Below are 23,347 nucleotides of genomic sequence, written 5' to 3' on the forward strand. Positions count from 1 at the left end.
TAAATTAACAAGAGTGCCGAGTTCGGAGTGGTAACGTTATAATAATAATAAAGTTGTGTTTGTTCTTCTTCTTATTATCCTGGTACGATGTGGTATAAGGATTTAATAAGGCGTCATTTATTTGTGCCGTGTGGTTCCCGGCACTAATAGAGAAAGAATAGCACCACTCCATCTCTTTCCCCGTGGATGTAGTAAAAGGCGACTAAGGGATAGGCTTCTAAACTTGGGATTCTTCTTTTACACAACGGGTTGCTGAATGTGGCCTATCAGTCTTTTTAAGACTGTTGGCTCCGTCTACCCCGTTAGGGATAACGACGTGGTTTTATGTATGTATGAGAAGAGTAATTCTTACTTGGGCCCCTTCTGAATTTCTTAAATTGTTAAATAACTCTTTATTAAGTATCTTTCCCTATAAAATGTCAAAATAATCAGATAACTTCTGCCGTGCGGTTGATAATGTATCCTTAAATATATAATTTATGAAATAGCCCCTAATAAAGATATCAATTAAAGGCGTCATCATCCCTAAATAGCCGGGATTACTCCCGGCCGTCCCTCAGGGAAATTACTCGTGGAGACTCGGATTTATCAATCCGAAGCCATGAATTTTTACACGACTGCCAGCGAAAAGGAGGGTTAGATTTTCTGTAGTATTATTATCTTTGTGGCGCCTAACAAGAAAATGACACGATTCGTGTTCAATTTTCGAACTACGATATGAAAGTTTCACAACAAATAAAAGCAAACATACACTTTAAATTTTATTATGTATATATTGAAAAATATGGTGCCGTGTGGTTCCCGGCAGTGCCGTGTGGTTCCCGGCAGTGCCGTGTGGTGCCCGGCACCAATTAAAAAAAAAGAATAGGACCACTCCATCTCGTTCCCATGGATGTCGCAAAAGGCGACTTAGGGATAGGCTTATAAACTTGGGATTCTTCTTTTAGGCGACGGGCTAGCAACCAGTCACTATTTTGAATCTCAATTCTATCATTATGCCAAATAGCTTAATGTGGCCTTTCTTCTTTTCAATACTGTCGGCTCTGCCTACCCCGCAAGGGATATAGACGTGAATATACATATGTATGTATGTAAATTCGTATTGACCTACTCTTACTGTAATAAAATTTCACACAACTTATCTAGTTGGGTGTGGCATAGGGCTGGGCCTGTTTTATTAGGAGTTACATTAGGTCTGAAGGCTGTTACCAGCAAATTTCGGTTATTCTAAGAATAAGCAATAATACTCATGTCAAAGACTGACGAAAACAATTTTTGTGATAATTATACATAGTATATTTACGATTCTTTTAGTACCTTGTGTTAAATTTAAGATCTGTTATAATGGGTCTTAAAGACGAAAGTTCCTTTATTTAAAACTAGCTGTGCCCGCGACTCTGTCCGCGTGGAATAGTTATTTTGGGCATCATTGAAGCCCTCAAGGGTGAATAATTTTTCTCGTTCACATTTTCCATTATTTCTTCGCTCCTTATAGTTGCAGCGTGATGTTATATAGCCTAAAACCTTCCTCGATAAATGGTCTTTCAACACAAAAAGAATTTTTCAATTCGAATCAGTAGCTCCTGAGATTAGCGCGTTCAAACAAACAAACTCTTCAGCTTTATAATATTAATATAGATTGTGCTTCTAAGAATGGGCTAGCAACCTATCGCTATTTGAATCTCAATTCTATTATCAAGCCTAAAAGCTGAATGTGGCCTATCAGTCTCTTCAAGACTGTCGGCTCTGTCCACCCCGTAAGGGATATAGACGTGACTATATGTATATATGTGTATGTACTTACATAAAAAGCCTCAAACAACTAGCTAGTCTACAAAACGGAAACAAAGATGTTACACACACATATCACATCATGTTAAAATACACTGACCAAGATTTACCTTACTCAGAATCTTATTTTGTGAATAAATTCTTTAAAGACCCTTTACGTTCCCTTAAAGTCCCCTTGTTTTTTTAGAACGTTAAACACCCACTTACTAAAAACTTGAGGAGAATATACCGCAGCATTATTTTCGATCTTCATTTAACCGCATTAAGGTTCATTATCTGATGTACTATGTCGAATAAATTTTCGGTGAGACGAATTTAAGTGCGTGGTAGTGATTTTGTGTTAAGGATGATGGCTGTAAAACATACACACATACATGCATATGGGCACGTCTATATCCCTTGCGGGGTAGACAAAGCCAACATTCATGAAAAGACTGAATGGCTACGTTCAGCTGTTTGGGTTAATGATAGAATTGAGATTTAAATTGTGACAGGATGCTAGCCCATCGCCTTAAAAAAGAATCCCAAGTTTATAAGCCCGTCCTTTTGTCGCCTTTTACGACTCTGCCTACCCCGCAAGGGATATAGACGTGACTATTGATACTATTGATATATATATGTATGTAAATAATATCTACCTTATTAGTATAAACATACGTTCGATTTTCCTTCTTCAAAGAAACCAAGGCAGAAGTTACTCTACATAAACTTACAAGCAGCCACTAAAGTGTCCATCAAGATTTACTCCGACCCTTCGCAAACAAGAATAGAGAGATAAGAGCTTTTATTAATATTCATTCAAGCTTTCGGGGACAAAATCTGAGCGGGCCACGAAATGAGCGTGCGCTGAGCTTTTGACAGCGGTTTTAGGAATGGCGTTTTAAGTCTCACACACTCACACAGTACCATCACTTAAAGTTACACCTATGTCTTGCGCATGAGTTTTATATTTGTAGGACAAACGAATATGATTCGTTTTTGGATTTTAAGTTTAATGTTCTTTATATTAAGTTTTCATTCGGTTTTCATGGATGGGCAGATACTACAGCTTTCAACTTACTACGATCCCTGAATACTTCGTTCTCTCGTTCCAAACTCGCTGGTTTATGATGCTCTTGACCTGACCTTTTTCAAGTGTTCACACGACTCTGATATTTAAATAAATATACGATAGATATATAAATGATAATGGTTCCGTAAAAGTAACATGTAGCTAAATAATATTTTTTTACAATAAATTTTTAAAATGATACTTGGAGTGAAGGAGGATGTTGAGAGAGAGATTGCATGAGGACAGACTAACGGAAGGTTTTTGAGGCAGATATGACTGTAAAAGTAGGACAGGGCCGGCCTCGTCGAACTTTCAAGGATCAAATTTCGAATGTGTTCAATTCAGGGATCACAATTTGAAAAGAGAAATGCAACCTCATTGGTTTAATAATAGTAATGGCTGGTAATAGACGCTAAAATAGATGTAAAAAAAAAGAAAAGAAAAATTAGAATTGTTTTTTGATTGCAAAATTATTATGATAGGTATTAAGATAATTTAGTTCACTGATTTTAGATCATAATTTATAATTCAATGTAATAAATGAAATGTATTGCATTTAGTTCAAATTACAGTGAAAGTTAAAAATCTAAAGTCCGTTTGTTATTTGTTTCACACAAAAAGGATCCCATATTTCAGCAGTGCAATAAACAGAATGTCTTAAAAAAGGGAGATGTTAAAACGATCCGTAATCATCGAATGTGCATGAAAAGAGTAATGAGTGTGGAGGAAGCGGGAGAGGTCTGTAAGGATCGTAGCAAGTGGAAATCCATAGTCTTTGCCTGGGGTAAGCAGAGACTACGGATGGAAAATGAAAGACAAGCATGAAGTTGACGTTTTGAATAAAATGATGCAGTGCAGTTTGTTACCGCTTCTTGTGCACTGACGCTTTATAAGCGGCAGTAAACTTAGTTTTAAGTAATTTATTTGACGTCAATCAATGTTGTGAAACCAAAAGATATGACAATTATTAGGCTATATGAAGTATCCTTTAATAATAAATAAAAAAAATTGTAGATTCATACATATAAACATTGTATGTATGTATATATGAATCTACAAAAACTCGAACAAACAATGTAAATAAAATGTCACACATACGTATATTATAAAACTTTTAAGGCAATACTTGCGATTTGGCTACAAAACCCAGAAATCTAGATTTTTTTCCCTTTTCCGTTAAAATAACGGCCTCTCAGACGCTGGATCTAATCGACAAAGGCTAAATAAGATGGATAGCGGGCGTCATTAATGAACTGTTATTATTAAGAACAGTTGAGTAATGGACGGCTAAAAGGACACGATAAATATCTATGTGCCGTGTGGTTCCCGGCACCAATACAAAAAAGAATAGGACCACTCCATCTCTTTCCCATGGATGTCGTAAAAGGCGACTAAGGGATAGGCTTACAAACTTGGGATTCTTTTTTAGGCGATGGGCTAGCAACCTGTCACTAGTTGAATCTCAATTCTATCGTTAAGCTAAATAGCTGAACGTGGCCATTCAGTCTTTTCAAGACTGTTGGCTCTGTCTACCTTGCAATGGATATAGACGTGACCATATGTATGTATGTATGTATGTATAAATATCTATCTTCCTCCTGGCTTTAGTCCCGATTCCCTCACCACTCTGGAGAGGAGCCAGGGGTATGCCTTTGACCATGGATCCTGGATTGGGTGAGTCAGGTTTTCACACGAAGCGACTCCCGTCTGACCTCCGCAACCTTTGCAGGGGAAACCTGACCCGTATTGGATCGATCGTGGTTACACATCCAGTTGCCTGAATGTGCAGGTTTCCACACGATGTTTTCCTTCACAGTAAAAGCACCGGTTAGTATTCAAACTAATGTACATAACGTGCCGTGTGGTTCCCGGCACCAAAAAAAAAAAAAGAATAGGACCACTCCATCTCGTTCCCATGGATGACGTAAAAGTCGACTAAGGGATAGGCTTATAAACATGGGATTCTTCTTTTAGGCGATGGGCTAGCAACCTGTCACTATTTGAATCTCAATTCCATCAAAAGCCAAACAGCTGAACGTGGCCTATCAGTCTTTTCAAGACTGTTGGCTCTGTCTACCCCGCAAGGGATATAGACATGATTATATATATGTATACATAACTTGAAAAATAGTCATTGGTATATGACCGAGGTGGGATTCGAACCTGAGTCTTTTTGCGCCATAGGTACTCATTTTATCTTACTAATTCGACCACCAACGCTTAACACGTTTTGGCACGACCTGTTTGTTACAACGAAAAATATAGAAATAGTTTAGAAAACAATAAACATTGGCGAATCGTGTTTAAAATTCCCCCAAAAATAAATCTTAACCGCAGTTTAACAGTCTGTCTGTCTGTCTGTACAGCTGCCGTGTTCGACTTTCATTGCATTTTTACTGCTCGGAATCAAACCGACGGCCGAGAGCAAATAAATACACACCTACACCACTGGATCTATATTAGTAGTGACGCTACTCTTACTTACTCTTACTTCTTGTTACTCAGGTGTCAGTAGATACTATTTCATACATACATATAATCACGTATATATCCCAAGCGGGGTAGGCAGAGCCACCAGTCTTGAAAAGACTGATAGGCCACGCTCAGCTGTTTGGCTTAGTGATAGAATTGAGATTCAAATTGTGAGGTTGCCAGCCCATCGCCTAAAAGATTAATCCCAAGTTTATAAGCCTATCCTTTAGTCGCCTTTTACGACATCCGTGGGAAAGTGGAGTGGTCCTATTCTTTTTTGTATTGGTACCGGGAACCACACGGCACACCTGTCTCCATGAAATTTTGGATACGCATAGTTCGGATATACGGAAAGGGACACTTTTAATTCGAGCTGAGTTACATGCAAAAACAAGTATTATACATTTAAAACTTTAGGTTGAAGAAAGACTGTTATTTTTTCAGATATATTTTATTTTATTCGATAGTCTCAACTCGACACAAGTCTCGAACATACTTCGATGCTAAATCAATCAGTGTATCTCGTATATACATACATCCATATAGTTACGGGGTAGACTGAGCCAATAGTTCCGAAAAGACTGAATGGCCACGTGCAACTGCTCGGCTTAATGATGGAATTGAGATCCAATTAGTGACAGGTTGCTAGCTCATCGCCTAAAAAAGGATTGCAACTTTACAAGCCTATCCCTCAGTCGCCTTTTACGACATCCATGAGAAAGAGATGGAGTGGTCCTATTCTTTTTTGTATTGGTGCCGGGAACCACACGGCACTGCCGGGAACCACACTGCAATCTCGTATATATTTATTATTTATATATATATATATATATATTTCGTCACCATTATGACATGTTCATCAAAATATTTCCTTAAGCTGATAAGTGTCAGTTAAGTAGCGTTGAACTTTGCCAAACCTTTCCCCACGACAAATACAAATCTCTTTATTGCGGGAACACAGGTAGAAAAAATGTTACGGTCAGTTCTTGTCGCCGTGACCTGTCTTCAAAAGACGTACAATATTTATTTCTTACATACATACATACATATGATCACGTCTATATCCCTAGCGGGGTAGACAGAGCCACCAGTCTTGAAAAGACTGATAGGCCACGCTCAGCTGTTTGGCTTAGTGATACAATTGAGATTCAAATAGTGACAGGTTGCTAGCCCATCGCCTAAAAGAGGAATCCCAAGTTTATAAGCCTATCCCTTAGTCGCCTTTTACGACATCCGTAGGAAAGTGGTTTGGTCCTATTCTTTTTTGTAATGGTGCCGGGAACCACATGGCACTGCACGACATTTATTTCTTTATTTATTCTTTATTGTAACAAGGGAAAGGTCGCAGTGGGAAGACCTAGATGAACCTATCTTGATCAAATTAAGGACGTCCTGGCAAAGGGTCAGGTCAAGAGTACCCGAAGCCGCCGAGCTTGCATGAAGCGAGTTGATGAAGCGAAGGAAGTATGCAGAGATCGTGGCAAGCGGAAAGATGTAGTCTCTGCCTACTACTCCGGGAAAAAGGCGTGATTTTATGTATGTATGTATGTTGTAACAATTACAATTTGTAAATTACAATAGGAGGGCTTAATGCTAATACAACACAAACAGTCTACAATTGGGTTAAGCAGTTAATTATTCAATCAAATGAAACTTTAATAATTAAATAATGAAATAAAAATCGAAATTAGCATCAATTAATACATAACACAAATAAAATATAATAATTACGTCAAAAAATCATTCAAAAAATTATTGACGCTACAAAAGCATTTATCATTGAGTAAAACTTTAATATTAACGTAAGTTGCATTTCATTATTGTTTATTAAATTTTATAATACAAATTTATTTACCAATAACATATACCATTTTAACTTGAACCATAATATACACAATTGAGCTGCACTTTCACAGTTCAACATTCGCTGGTTATATTTCCAAATTATTCATTTCAAGTACTTATGACAATTTGACTAAGTATCTTTGCTAAGTCCATTAATCACGCGAGACTTACAGAAATGAAATCTCATGATAAATTTAACTTTTGAATTTCATATTTGAAATATTGCACTAAAGCAGCGCGGTGGATCAACTTTGAAATTATATTTTAAACGTTTCTGTTATTATAGTTAAAGTTTCTGACCTAGAATTTTACGAATTTCATAAAATTCCGTGGTATTAAAAAAATAATAAGGTAGTAATTGTTTGACTCACATTTACCCAGGGATTGATTCAATATTTTTTTTTTCAGTTTCATTCAGTGAGAATATACATACATATGATCACGTCTATATCAATTGCGATGAAGACAGAGCCAACAGTTTTTAAAAAGACTGATGGCCACATTCAGTTGTATGGCTAAAGACGAAATTAGGATTCAAATATTGACAGGTTGCTAGCCCATCGCCTAAAAAAGAATCACAAGTTTGTAAGCCTATCCCTTAGTCGCCTTTTACGACATCCATGGGAAAGAAATGGAGTGGTCCTATTCTTTTTTGGATTGGTGCCGGGAACCACACGGCACCGTCGGCAGAGGCCGTCAAGTCTAGTATAATATACTCGTAAGTCCGACACGCTTAAGTCCCAGAATTTTAAAGTGCCTACATTTCAACGATCCGGGATTTCGGATCGGATCCGGGATTCTCGTGTCACAATGTTCGTTCCCGTACTCCTCCAAAACGGCTTGAACGAGTCTCGTGAAATTTTGTAAGCATAATGAGTATGTCTGAGAATCGGTTAACATCTATTTTTCATACCCCTTAGTGATAAGGGTTGTCCACCCTTATCATTTTTTTTTAACTAGACAATACTTAAAAATTATTTATATGGCAAAACAACTTTTGCCGGGACAGCTAGTAATAAATAAATAAATATATACGGGACAAATTACACAGATTGAGTTATCCTCGAAGTAAGTTCGAGACTTGTGTTACGAGATACTAACTCAACGATACTATATTTAATAATAAATACTTATATAGATGCACATCCAAGACCCAGGCCAATCAGAAAAAGTTCTTTTCTCATCATGCCCTGGCCGGGATTCGAACCCGGGTCCTCCGGTGTCACAGACAAGCGTACTGCCGCTGCGCCACAGAGGCCGTCAACATACATACATATGGTCACGTCTATGTCCCTTGCGGGGTAGACAGAGCCAACAGTCTTGAAAAGACTGAATGACCACGTTCAGCTTTTTGGCTTAATGATAGAATTGAGATTCAAAAAGTTGCTATCTATCTATCTCTGTGCTATCCCATCGCCTAAAAGAGGAGTCCCAAGTATATAAGCCTATTCCTTAGTCGTCTTTTACGATATCCATGGGAAAGAGATGGAGTGGTCCTATTCTTTTTTCTGCTGGCGACGAGAACCACACGTCACGGCAATTAGTGATGATATTAATCTAAACAAGTATTAAATATAAAATAGTATCATTAAGTTAATATCTCGTAACACAAGTTGCAAATTTACTACGAGTAATTAGTCCAGTAAGTATTTATAATTATAATTTTTTATTTATACATACATACATATACATATAGTCACGTCTATATCCCTTACGGGATAGACAGAGCCAATAGTCCCGAAAAGACTGAATAGCCACGTTCAGCTGCTCGGCTTAATGATGGAATTGAGATCCAAATAGTGACAGGTTGCTAGCCCATCGCCTAAAAAAAGAATAACAAGTATGTAAGCCTATCCCTTAGTCGCCATTTACGACATCCATGGGAAAGAAATGGTGTGGTCCTATTCTTTTTTGTATTGGTGCCGGGAACCACTCGGTACTTTTGTTATTTATTTACTTTTTATTAACATTAGGACTTGGTGAGAAGATATAATGAAAACCGCGTATTTGTGAAATGGGCTTGAAATCTGGTTTTTTTTTTTTCTCTCTGCAAATAACCCTGGAATCAGACATTTGGTTCTCACAAACAGAGCTGTTATTTTCGTGTAACCATAAAACTATCGTTACCTAGTTTATGTGCTGCTTTTGTAATCCGTTGTAACGTTAATTACGCTTCAGCCCATAGAGTTTGGAATAATGTGAGACTGTCGAAGTGTCTAAAAATTAGCTAAGCTAAATAACGTTCAAATTCTTACATAATTACATGTATGAATACATATAGTCACATCTAATTAAAATGCTTAATTCTTTAAACCGGTCGAATCGTCAATTAAAAATGGTATGTTCGCGTTAATTTTCGGTTCCTAACACTTTAGCACCACTCCATGTCTTTCCCATGGATATCGTAAAAGCGACTAAGGAAAAAGCTTGAAAATTTGGCATTCTTCTAGTAGGCGATGGGCTAGCAACCTGTCACTATTTGAATCTGAATTACATCATAAAGCTGTACGTAGTCTTTCAGTTTTATTAAGACTGTTGGCCATGTCTACCCCGCAAGGGATATAGACGTTATTATATGTATGTTTGTATTACTTTGTATATATAACACTTCTATTATCTTTTGTTCTTCCTAGTTCTATGTTGGTGCAGCCATTGTTTGAATTACTAGCAAATGTTTACGTTTCAATGCACTGAACAAAATATTTCATCTTCAAAGTTTAAGAATTAATGAGTTATTTAATAGACTGCTTTGCGCAAAACCAAATAACTGGAAGATAATAGAACTTCATACCACAATTATGGCCGTGTTATTCCCGGGATAAATATAATATAACCACTCCATCTCTTTCCCATCGAAATCGTAAAAGGCGACTAAGGGATAAGCTTGGGATTCTTATTTTAGGCGATGGTCTTGCAACCTGTCACTATTTGAATCACAATTCTATCAATAAGCCTAACAGCTGAACGTGGCCTATCAGTCTTTCAAGGCTGCTGGCTCTGTCTACCCCGCAAAGGATATAGACGTGATAATGTGAATGAATGTGCAGGTTTGTTAGGTGTTGTAAAGTGCTGGAAACTACATTATATGATCTTTTATTTACCAAATATATTTGTGCACATTGAAGTCGGAAGTTTTCTGAAATTGGCAGATAAGGAACAGCCTCCATCCTAAAGGGGTTGTTGACCCCTCGACTGCTGCCGTTTTACTGCCAGCGAAACAAATAGACACAAAGTTTTATTTATGTATGTATCGATTTGAGGCTCTTGACCTTAGAGCATGGAACATCGAGAGTACAGATATGTAGTTAATTCTGATAAAAAAAATACTTCTAAGAAATAAAATTGAATTGGTTACATACCTCTAAAGGTACATTTCTGGTCTGGTTTTGATTGTGTGTGAAAAACATAACATAACATATAATTACGTCTGTATCCTTTAGGGGTTAGACAGAACCAACAGTCATCAAAAAACTGAAAGGTTTGTTTCAGCTGTTTGGCTTAATGATAGAATTGAGATAAAATTCGTGAGAATGTACATAAAAATTAGAAAAAAAATAGTAATCGCGTCACAAACATTTTTCATTCCAAATCAAATTATAGTTACTAAAGAAAATTAACGTCATTTCTGTAGCCTCATTAATTTGTGTTCCATTAATAAGTTATACAGCTCTCGCGTTAATAAATAAATAGTCAGCGAAATAATGCATAGTGTCGAAAATGGACATCACTAGTCGGTTTTCGTACACATTATTTATTAACTGTTGTGATGTGGATAAAATTATGCACTAAACACTATTATTATATTATTAGGTAAACTTAGATATTTTTACATTACATACATTTAACTGCTACAGTGTAACAAAAACCATAATATGTAGGTTTGAACGTACACTGGCACTCATCGTTGAACATCCATAAAATGTAGGTAGTTTTACAAATGCAATGCTACGCATCGCACCCAGCAAAATACAAGTGAAGAATGTCTCGGTACCACACGGGGTGAATTATGCTTGCTGAATTTTATAAATAAAGTATTTTTTTAATTTTGTTTTAAGATTTTTGGTATCAATTTCTTCTTTTAGTGTTAACTAGTATATAACAATAGAATAGAATAGTTTTATATTGAAAATCGGATACAGGGTACCACTTATTGACGTCACATCACTTAAATCGAATTATATCTACTACCGCTTCCAAAGCGCATGTGTAGAAGAAGTATTTGTTTGTAATATCTCAACGATACTATATTTTATAATAAATACTTAGATAGATAGACATCTAAGACCCAGGCCAATCAGAGAAAGTTCGTTTCTCATCATGCACTGACCGGGATTCGAACCCGGGACCTCCGATGTCAAAAAATAAACTGAACTGAGTTTCCCTCAAAGTAATTCTAGCATTTAATAGTATCACTAAACAAAGTGGTCATTGTTCTCAATTCTGCGCTTCATACAATGTTAGACAATGTGAAATTATTACCGCAGTTAAATATTGGTGACATCTATAAATATAAATACGAGTATAAATTTCATTGCGTCTCAAACGGACTTTAAAATAAGATGAATGTCGCCGAATGTAAAGTTTTGTTCGAAATATATGATAGATGTTATTATATACATACGTATACATACATATAATCACGTCTATATCATTTGCGGGTTAGACAGAGCCAACAGTCATGAAAATATTGATAGGTCACATTCAGCTTTTTGGCTTTAAGATAGAATTGAGATTCAAATAGTGTTAGCCCATCGCCTAAAAATTAAATCCCAAGTTTATAAGCCTATCCTTTAGTCGCCTTTTACGACATCCATGGGAACGAGATGGAGTGGCCCTATTCTTTTTTGTATTGGTGCCGGTGGTTACTATAATACCCTGATTATGTTTATGTCCTTGTCATATTAAGTACGAGTAAGATGGATGGAAAATCAATAACATAATCTCGCCTTGTTCATTATCTATACATGAGAAACATCAATAGAACATGAATAGGCTATTTATTTAATACTAGAGGCCGCCCGCGACTTTGTCCGCATGGAAAATATTTCAATCCCGCGGGAACTCTGGTATTAAAATTAGCCTATGTGTTATTCCGGGTCTTTAGCTACCCTCATACCAAATTTCATCGTAATCGGTTCAGTAGTTTTTAAGTGAAAGAGTAACAAACATCCATACTGACATCCTCACAAACTTTCGCATTTATTAATATTAGTAGGATTATACCAGCTCTCGCCCGCAGATTCGCCCGCGTGAATTTAGCGCCATCTACAAAAAGCTTTTGGACATAAAAGTAATTTTGTGAGGAGTCGGGATTTTAAAATCCAATTACAAAGTTGTCAGTCAAGCTAAAATAGTGCACCCTATCTGTACCTTCTAGCGCATGCATTTTAATCTTAGACTCAGAGTAACTATCCTGTGGAGTGTGCATTTGCATCTAGACTTGACACCTTATCTACTCTACTTTATACTCTGTATTATACTAATACTACTAATATTTATAAATGCGAAAGTTTGTGAGTATGTCAGGATGTCAGTATGGATGTTTGTTACTTTTTCACGCAAAAACTACTGAACAGATTACGATGAAATTTGGTATGAAGGTAGCTGAAGACCCAGAATAACACATAGGCCGCTTTCCCGGAGGGGTAGGCAGAGACTACGTCTTTCCACTTGCCACGATATACTTACTTCTTTCGCTTCATCTTATAATCATTATTTTAAACCAGTGTTTGAAACTTACGAAGTTTGTAGCATTCGCGCGCTCTATCATTAAAAAACAAGGCCAATTCACTCTATACCACCCGGTCATTGAAGTGACGTGAAATATGAGGGATTTTGACAGCTTTAGGAGAGCTTACGCAGTTCCAATGGATCGCTTGAGACTGGCTTTATTGCGGACATACTATATCTCTATATGTTGCCGTACGCTTAAAGAATAGGACCACTCCATCTCTTTCCCATAGATGTCGTAAAAGGCGATTAAGGGATAGAATAGAATAGATTAAGTAATATAAGTAGAAAATATATAAATAGAATAGGGAAAGAGGCGTGATTTTTATGTATGTATGTATAGAATAGATGTATTTTCAAAATTTGTTACATGGTATCACTTATTGACGTCACATCACTTGAATGTGTCGAAGAAGCGGCGAAACAAACTACACTGCAGAATATTATAAACTTAGGGTACTTACTTATTATAGTTTATAATCTTAGGGTTCTTCTTTAAGGCGATGGGTTAGCAACCTGTCACTATTTGAATCCTAATTCTATCATTAAGCCAAACAGCTGAACGTGGCCTATCAGTCTTTCCAAGACCGTTTGCTCTATCTACCCTACAAAGTAAATAGACGTGATTTTATGTATGTTTGTCTTTGTTTGCGATATTCTTTGTTTGTTTTATATATCTCGTTCCTACAAAAAGGAATTCAGGAACTGGTAAAGGACCGCTCCTTTGTCAGTAAGTATGTCAGCAACATTGTTATAATACTCGTATCTACGCCCTTCAATTCCATAAGGAGTTCTGTCGACGTCGTGATAAAGCAAACTTTTGTATAAAAATAAATAAATAAATGAGGTCAAACGCACTGTATTTATTATCTATACTTATATTATAAAGCTGAAGAGTTTGTTTGTTTGTTTGAACGCGCTAATCTCAGGAACTACTGTTTCGCGTTGAATAGATCATTTATAGAAGAATTTTTTAGGCTGTACAACATCACGCTACAACTATAAGCAGCAAAGAAAAAATGGAAAATGTGAAAAAACGGGGAATATTATTCATCTTTGAGGACTTCAATAATGCCAAAAATAACTTTTCCAAGCGGGTGAAGTTGCGGGCACAGCTAGTATAAAAAAATAAGGAAATTAAAATATTAAAAATGATTTTTTATTTATTTACTGAGATCAAAAAAAATTTACATATATCTAACGTGCGAAATTTTCAACAAAATGTAAATTGCTGGAAAATAGTCTTGTGGTTCGGAGTTTATTTATAAATAAAAGCGTAGTAAAATATACAAACTAACTAGATTTTAAAAGATACCTGGCCAGGTAACCATTGTCAAAATAAAACCTTGAAATAATCATAGTAAAGTACATATTTCTCTAACAATCGCACTCCTCTATCGAAGCATTAAAAAATCGATTTAAAATCGCGACCATAGATCGTAAAGAGACCATAGCCATCAGAATGCATCGTAAAACAGACACGACGCGGAATGGCAACGAATGCATATACGATTAACGTGAGCATTTGTTCTGTGACCGCTCTGAGAGTTGTTATATCGTGTTTTCTTTTTAGGGTTACCAGCTATAATTATTTTTATTGACTTAAATAAGAATTTGCATGCATAAATATACATATAATCACGTCTACATCCCTTGCGGGGTAGACAGAGCCCACAATCTTGCAAAGACCGATAGGCCACGCTCAGCTATTTGGCTTTAAGATAGGATTGAGATTCAAATAGTGACAGATTGTTAGCCCATCGCCTAAAAGAAGAATCCTAAGTTTATAAGCCTACCCCTTAGTCGGCTTTTACGACATCCATAGGAAAGAGATGGAGTGGTGTTATTCTTTTTTGTATTGGTGCCTGGAACCACACGGCACGGCAATAAGAATTTGTTTTTTGTAAATTGGTTCTATGATTACTCAGATTTGATTATTCTTTATTTTTTTTGTTTATTCCCGAGAAGGATTTACTTGATACTAGATTCATTATGACAAAATCTGTTTAAGGACATCAGATAACTCGAATTTTATAAACTATCTATAAAACCGTGTGCCGTGTGGTTCCTGGCACCAATAGAAAAAAGAATTGGATCGTTCTATCTGTTTCCCATGGATGTCGTAAAAGACGATTACTTAGGATTCCTAGTTTAGGCGATGGGCTAGCAACCTGTCACTATTTGAATCTCAATTCTATCATTGGGCCAAGGGGCTGAGCGTGGCCTTTTAGTCTTTTGATGACTGTTGGCTCTGTCTGCCCCGCAAGGGTATATACTCGCATAGACGTGACTATATGTTATATTATATGTTTCTATAAAACGACATAAAATGACAAATTTGACGTCGAAATAAGCATTACTCACAAAAAGCAACGAATTTATCGCCACCTACAAAATGCGATGAATTTCGCGCCAACTACAAAAGAATACAGGTTCATACATTATATCATTAAGCCAAACAGCTGGCCTATCTTTTTTCAAGACTGTTGACTTTGTCTACCCCGCAAGGGCTACACGTGATTATATGTATGTATGATTGTCCATAACTACATATTCTAACGTATTCCAACTATTCTTAACCAGTTAAATCCGGTTCTAGCTGGCTTAAACCGGTATGAGCTGGTAAGACCTGGAATTTGTACTATGACAGTTATTCTAACGTATTCCAACTATTCTTAACCAGTTAAGTCCGGTTCTAGCTGGCTTAAACCGGTATGAGCTGGTAAGACCTGGAATTTGTACTATGACAGTTCAATGCTTATGCAAATTTATGAGGTTTCTCCATTGTTATAGAGAAAAAAATCATTCTTATTATCTTAAGGTTATCTTTTATCATTCCCGTTGATGTCGTTAAAGGCGACTATGGGATAGGTTTATAAAATTGGGATTCTTTTAATAGGCGATTTAATACGCGAACTTGGCCTATCAATCTTTTTAAGACTGTTACCTCTGTTTTCCCCGCAAGGGGTATAGACGTGTCGTGTGTTATTTCGAAAAAGAACTTTGCTATGTGATTGAATGTTGTTTTTTATGAGTTACTCGGTCAATGATGAACCGATTTTGATGATTCTTATTTTGTTGAAAGGCTAAACGCTACACTCTGTTCTTAACCAGATTAGACAATCATGGTAGTTTTGAGATATATTGTTCTAAATAAATATTTAAGCGCATATTGGGGATGAATAGCAAATGAGTAACCTTAAATCAAAAAAAAAACACTATCTGATTGACTGAGTTGACATAAAAGGCGACTAAAGGATTTTCAAGGCAAGAGTGAATAGGGAATATTTGAGCTTGCGTGCACCACCTTAGGTCCCATCTTGCTTACCACCAGAAAGAAGAAGAAAAAAAAACAAAGAAACAAAGATGATTTCCCAAAATTCCCGCGGGAATAGAAACAAGATGATTTTGAGAGCTTTGTTAAACGTGGACGTACTCTACGTAAATTTATAACCGAGAAGATTATTTTGTTTACGTCCGTTACTGGTTAAAATTACTGAAATTATAACAACTGTGCCATATTTGTCACAGTCGCATAATTTCGACATCAGTTAAATGTACCCAAATGTTTTCCACCCCTGTATAATGGTGCTATAAAACTTCAGCGTGTCGCATTTTGCCAGGAGTGCTGGAGAGCGATGGGATTTTTTTGTCTTATACATATGTATACATACATACATATAATCACGTCTATATCCCTTGCGGGGTAGACAAAGGCCAACAGTCTTGTAAAGACTGATAGGCCACGTTCAGCTATTCGGCCTTAAGATAGAATTGAGATTCAAATAGTGACAGGTTGCCAGCCTATCGCCTAAAAGAGGAATCCCAAGTTTATAAGCCTATTCCTTAGTCGCCTTTTACGACATCTGTGGGAAAGAGGTGGAGTGGTCCTATTCTTTTTTGTAATGGTGCCGGGAACCACACGGCACATATGTATACAGTGTAAGTGATTTGTTTCTTTTATAACTATTTACTATTTTTTAATACTACTAAACTATTTTCTATTTACTATAACTAGTTACTGTGTAAATTTCTATGCAATAAAGACATTACAAACAAACAAACATACATACTGATCATCACGTCTATATCCCTTGCGGGGTAGACAGAGCCAACAGTCTTGAAAACACTGATAGGCCACGCTCAGCTGTTTGAATAGATTTATTTTCAAAATTGGATATAAGGTAGCAATTATTGACGTCACATCACTTAAATCTTATTATAACTACTACCGCTTCCAAAGCGCATGTGTAGAAGAAACGACGGAACAAACTACACTGCAGCAGCAACTTAAAGTGCTGGGTACAGCGCGAGCGAAAGTAAAAATTAATAGTATGTAATAAACCCGCTCTTCAGTTAGGTACATTTTTTCTCCAAAACAAAATGGCGTAGGAACATTTGTCGTCATATTTCACGAACCAGCTGCGTCTGACAACGCGCGAATTTTAAACATCGAGGGAAATAAATTTATTTCTTGTACAAACTTTTATGTTGTAGTAGTCGATCTGAGTAGCCGTGTGGTTCCCGGCACCAATATGAAAACAAAATAATAGGACCACTCCAACTCTTTATTCATGGATGACGCAATAGGCGACTAAGCGATATGCCCTTAGTCGCCTTTTACGACATCCATGGAAAAGAGATAGAGTGAGGATCACTCTATCTATCTATTCTATTTGCTATTTATGCGGGCAGCCATTTACATATGAATGTAATAAATCTATACTAATATTATAAAGCTAAAGAGTTTGTTTGAACGCGCTAATCTCAAGAACTTCTATTTCGAATTGAAAAATTATTTTTGAGTTGAATAGACCATTTATCGAGGAAAGCTTTAGGCTGTATAACATCACGCTGCAACGCTTAGGAAGAAGAAGAAATAATGGAAAATGTGAAAGAAAAAAACGGGGAAAATTATTCATCCTTGAGGGCTCAATGATGCCCAAAATAACTATTCCACGCGGACGAAGTCGCGGGCACAGCTAGTATACAATAATGACATACAATTATGCCCGTTTTTGGCGTCCCATATTGTAATGGTTTCGAACGATATCACGCAAATTCGGGATCGAACCGGGATAAGGGGACGCTATAATTAGACTCGCCCACCCCGCGCCGCGCCGCCTTCGATCGATACCGGTTTAAATAAATATCGGATGAGAATTTTTTTAGTGATACATACATACATATGGTCACGTCTATATCCCTGGCGGGGTAGACAGAGCCGACAGTCTTGAATCTTGAATTAAGATGAAATTTGGTATGTAGGTAGCTGAAGACCCAGAATAACTTATCGGCTTTTTATCTCGAGAGTCCCAGCGGGAACGATTCCACGCGGACGAAGACGCGGGCGGCCTCTAGTTTTCAATAAACTCGAACAAACAGGTCCGTTAATAGACTCACTATTGTGAGGTTTCTGCGTTACAATGTTTATATATAACTACGTAAAAGGATTAAGTATGTGTGCATGCTGCCTGTGAGTGTGACCGTGACTTTATTTTACACTGATTATTATGATTATAAAGAAAATGATACAGTGCAGTTTGTTACCGCTTCTACTGCTCTGACGCTTTTTCTGACGAACATAGTTTTAAGTAATTTCTTTTTCGTCAACTAATTTTGTGATACTAAAAGTTATGACAATTATTAAGTGCTCTAGAAATGTCCCATAATAATGAAAGTTTTGAATTTGCCGTATGGTTCCCGGCACCATTACAAAAAAGAATAGGACCACTCCATCTCTTTCCCACGGATGTCGTAAAAGGCGACTAAGGGATATAAACTTGGGATTCCTCTTTTAGGCGATGGGCTATAGTAGAACCGCCTAAATGAGTCCTCGCCCGCGGAGTACAGGGGCGCGGGGGTATGACGACGAAGGGGACCGAGAGAGGTGCGGGCGGCGGGCGCATTCTTGTAAAAACTCAGTTCGCTCGCTACGCGGTTAGCGATCACACGTGTTGACAGTTGCGGACGCCTTGTGAAAATTATACATGAGATTACATTCTCAAGATGAGTCGAAATATTTTCGGACATAGAATTAATAGTCAGTGCAAACAAATGGCGTTTAACGTATATGAATATTTTAGAAAAAAGAAACTCGACCCAAATTCTGATGAATATAAACAAGATATACCTTTAAATAAAACTGTAGCAGAAGTTACTGGACTATCAGAAAAGACTGTATCTAGAATTGTACAACAAGGGAAAGCATTAAATGACAACGAGAGATTTAAATCACCGAGAAAACCAAAACAGGTTCGTAGAAAAAGAGTGGAAATAGACGATTTCACAAAAGGAGTGGTAAGAAGAAAAGTCACTCAGTTTTACACAATTTTCAAAAAAATACCTACTCTGAAAACTTTGAACGCTGTACTTAGAGAAGAGAATATATTACACTGCGGCAGGGAATATTTAAGGCTATTATTACATGATCTAGGTTTTAAATTTAAGAAATGCGGATCTAAAAGGAAACTCCTTATCGAACAGCCAAATATCACATCGTGGAGGTGGAAATACCTAAATACTATTAAAAAATAATTAATAATAATAATTTTTAATTCTGATGATTCTGATGATGGCTGTTGTGAAAGTGAAGAATCAAGTTCCAGTGATAGTGATATTATGGACATAAGTGATTGATTTATAATTTTGATAAATTTTGCATAAATAAATATTACATACATAACTTTATTACCTTTTTTTTACCTACATATCATACCTATATATCATAAAATCACATTTTTATCGAATTGTTTTGTATGAAAAATAAAAATTTGAAAATAACAATAATCGAAAAATGCTTATGCTATTTAATTCATGTACGTGGTCTCGTTGATACCATGGAGTTATGGGATAACAAAAGGAACACGTTGTATAGTTTACAGTTGTTTCATTCAAATTTTGTATAGCCATTATTATTTTTTTAATAAAAATCTTCACCTGTTTGCCGCTAACCACTATGACGTCACATATCTCAAGAAATGTCCAGTAACATTTCGCCCCTTGTATTACACGCTACGCTCGACCGCCGCCCGCACCTCTTTCGTTCCCCTTCGTCGTCATACCCCCTCGCCCCTGTACTCCGCGGGCGAGGACTCATTTAGGCGGTTCTACTATAGCAACCTGTCACTATTTGAATCTCAATTCTATCACTCTTTTTCTTCACTTGAAAAGACTGATGGCTCTGTCTACCCCGCTAGGGATATAGACGTGATCATATGTATGTATGTATGTTGAATTTGAACTAGCTCTTACCCGCAGTTTCGCTAGCGCGAATTCTGCGCCTACTCGCGCGAATGTAGCGCTACCTACAAAAAATACAGGATTTTTCGCAAGTCCCAACAGTACCTATAGTTTTTACCGGGATGATAAGTTCCCAGCACTTTACAATAGAACCACTCTATCTCTGTCCCATGAATGTCGTAAAAGACGATTTAGGAATAGGCCAATTGGCATTCATCTTTTAAGCGACGCGCTAGCAACCTGTTACTATTAATATATATTAATATAATATATAATTATATATTAATATTAATTCCATCATTAAGCCATACAGCTGAACGTAGCCTTTCAGTCCTTGCGAGTCTGTTAACTCTGTCTACCCCGAAAGGATAAAGACGTGATTTAATAATGTTAACGTGTGTTGGTTCAATCACAAAGCAAATTTTATTCACTTCATTTGAAAAACGAACTTTCTCTGATTGGCCTGATTCCTGAATGTTTAGGTATCTATACTTATAAGTATTTATTATAAAACTAGCTGTGCCTGCGACTTCGTCCACGTGGAATAGTTATTTTGGGCATCATTGAAGCCCTCAAGGATGCTCCTTCCCCGATTTTTTTCACATTTTCCATTATTTCTTCGCTCGTAATAGTTGCAGCTAGACGTTATATAGCCTAAAGCCTTCCTCGATAAATGGTCTATTCAACACAAAAATAATCTTTCAAATCGAACCAGTAGTTCTTGAGATTAGCAAATTCAAACAATAAACTAACTCTTCAGTTTTATAATATTAGTATAGATAAATCTAAGTGCCTATTTAAACTAAAAAAAATATTCTAATAGAATTATACCCAGAAATATGTACCTACAACTTACAAAAGAAAAAGAAATGAAAATAAAGTTGAAACGCCTGTGCAATACTATCTTGCCGTCTCCGGGTCTTCCCATACTCCCTTAGGGGAGTCGGAGTAGATTGGTCAGGGCTTTTGGCCCTCTTCAATGGCATCATCGCTGCCTACGACTGTAGGCAGGTCGATGGGGCGGCCGTGACTGGCCGTGGCTGGCCTGGCCTAGGTCTTCACGACTTCATACACTGGGAGTTCCCATCGGTGGCGGCGTCGTCACTGGTCGACGACTGCCGCAAGGCAGCGAGGGGAGAGTTTCACCCGACGGCCCGGAGGGCGGGCGTGGAGCGGCGCGATGCCGCGCAGGTGGCTGTGTGATGACTGATGACGCGTCCGCCCTCTCGAATATCTAGTTCTCCCACTTCAGGTCCCTGAGGATCGTCGAGTTCCTCACGTAGCGCGGGGCTCCGACGACTGCTCTGAGACTTTGGTTCTCTTGGGCGCTGAGTCTTCTCCTGTTGGTCTTAGAGCAGAATGCGTACCACGCCGGGGCCGCGTACGTGAGGCGGGATCTGACGTACGTATGGTAGATCCCGATTTTCGTCCTCAGGGGGAGGCTGGAGGAGAGAACTGCATGAGGTCTCCCCTGGCTGCCTTGGTCATGAAGCTTGCGCTCACCTCCTGCCCCTTTTATACCCTGCCGCCGCTAGCCGCGTCGAGCGCGGCAACCGTTACGCAAAAATAATCCTTATAGCATGATTCAGTATTTACGCGCGATGGCTTGTTAGGGTAAATTATTTCATGTATAAGTTTGGTGTTTCTATACCGATTTCGATGATTCTTTTTTATTGAACAGGTACTTATATTAATTTTTAAGAATTACGAATGAGTGTGAGTGATATTGGTATTATAAACTTCAGAGTAAAGAAATATAATCAGAAATCTCCGAACTGCTAAGCTATTAGGAATTACACGTGTTATTGTGAGTCAACCATAAAAAATAGACTTATCCTGTCTTGGGATACTTTTTTAATAATTTTATGTAGAATATTTCCGTTATACATGGTTTCGCTGTATCTTTAACCATTAAGGCTGCACACGCGACGGAAGCTTAAAAAATCAAGTAACTTCTCCCGTTTTCCCAACATTTCCTTTCACTGCTCTGCTCCTAGTGATTGTAGCGTAATGAAAAGTATACTATAACCTGCTCAGGAGTATGAAGAATAACTGTACCAAGTTTCGTTAAAATCCGTCAAGTAGTTTTTGTTTCTATAAAGAACATACAGACAGACAGACAGACAGACAAAAATTTTACTGATTGCATTTTTGGCATCAGTATCGATCACTAATCACCCCCTGATAGTTATTTTGAAAATATATTCCATGTACAGAATTGACCTCTCTACAGATTTATTATAAGTATAGAAGATATAGTATCGTTTAGTTAACTCGTAACACAACTCTCAAACTTACTTCGAGGCCAACTCAATCTATGTAATCTATTTGACGGCCTCTGTGGCTCAGCGGTTGCTTGCTAGCTACGCTTGTCTGTGACACCGGAGGTCCCGGGTTCGAATCCTGGCCAGGGCATGATGGGAAAAGAACTTTTTCTGATTGGCCTGGGTCTTGGATGTTTATCCATATAAGTATTTATTATAAAATATAGTTTCGTTGAGTTAGTATCTCGTAACACAAGTTTCGAACTTACTTCGAGGCTAACTCAATCTGTGTAATTTGTCGCGTATATATTTAAAAAAAAAACTGTCTCTAATATATTTATTTATTAATCATTCTTTCCAGGAACTAGCAGCGGCCACACCGACCCAGCGCAATTGGCGCGGGATCCTGATCGCCCTGCTTGTGATCGCCGCAGTCCTAGGACTCATCGTGTTCAGCATAGCACTTCTTACCCCGGCGGGCGACGGCGGCCGACTGAGGGGCAAGCGGCCTACGCTGAGGGACGTCACCACGCACCACTACAAACCGTTCAATGGCACGTGGTTATCAGGTATTTGAAATTGGAATATTCTTTTTTCTAATTAAAATTCGAATGTAAATTTTATAACAGTTTAATTTTGTAATGCTATTCCATTGCAGCTAGCTCTCAAGTATTTGAAATTGGATCGTTTTTTTTTTAAATGCAAATTCGAATTATTTAACAGTCATTTTATCGCATGGTATTCGAGTATTTGAAAATGGAACGTTTTGCTTTTAATTTATGTAAGATGGCGAACACACAAAACGATAACCCAGTGTTTACAAGACTTAAATTACTTGTATGTTTATTTTAACCGTATTCTGTCCAAAACTCATTTCTATTCTGTAACGGTAACCGTTGTAAACGCGAACACGTGAAAACGGAATATTAAGCGAATGTATACAAATGGACAG

At 37.4% G+C, this 23,347-nt stretch overlaps 1 protein-coding gene across 1 annotated transcript in view; it reads left to right on the forward strand.

Moving 5' to 3' along the window:
* Window positions 1–23,347, forward strand: part of LOC106137994 (inactive dipeptidyl peptidase 10) — a 126,320-nt gene that overhangs the window by 23,529 nt on the left and 79,444 nt on the right. Inside the window, exon 3 of the mRNA XM_060951145.1 lies at window positions 22,757–22,964. Within this exon, the coding sequence (XP_060807128.1) occupies window positions 22,757–22,964 (208 nt within the window). The remainder of the gene's footprint in view (window positions 1–22,756; window positions 22,965–23,347) is intronic.

The sequence above is a fragment of the Amyelois transitella genome, chromosome 24 (genome assembly GCF_032362555.1).
Source record: "Amyelois transitella isolate CPQ chromosome 24, ilAmyTran1.1, whole genome shotgun sequence".
NCBI classification, from domain to species: Eukaryota; Metazoa; Arthropoda; class Insecta; order Lepidoptera; family Pyralidae; genus Amyelois; species Amyelois transitella.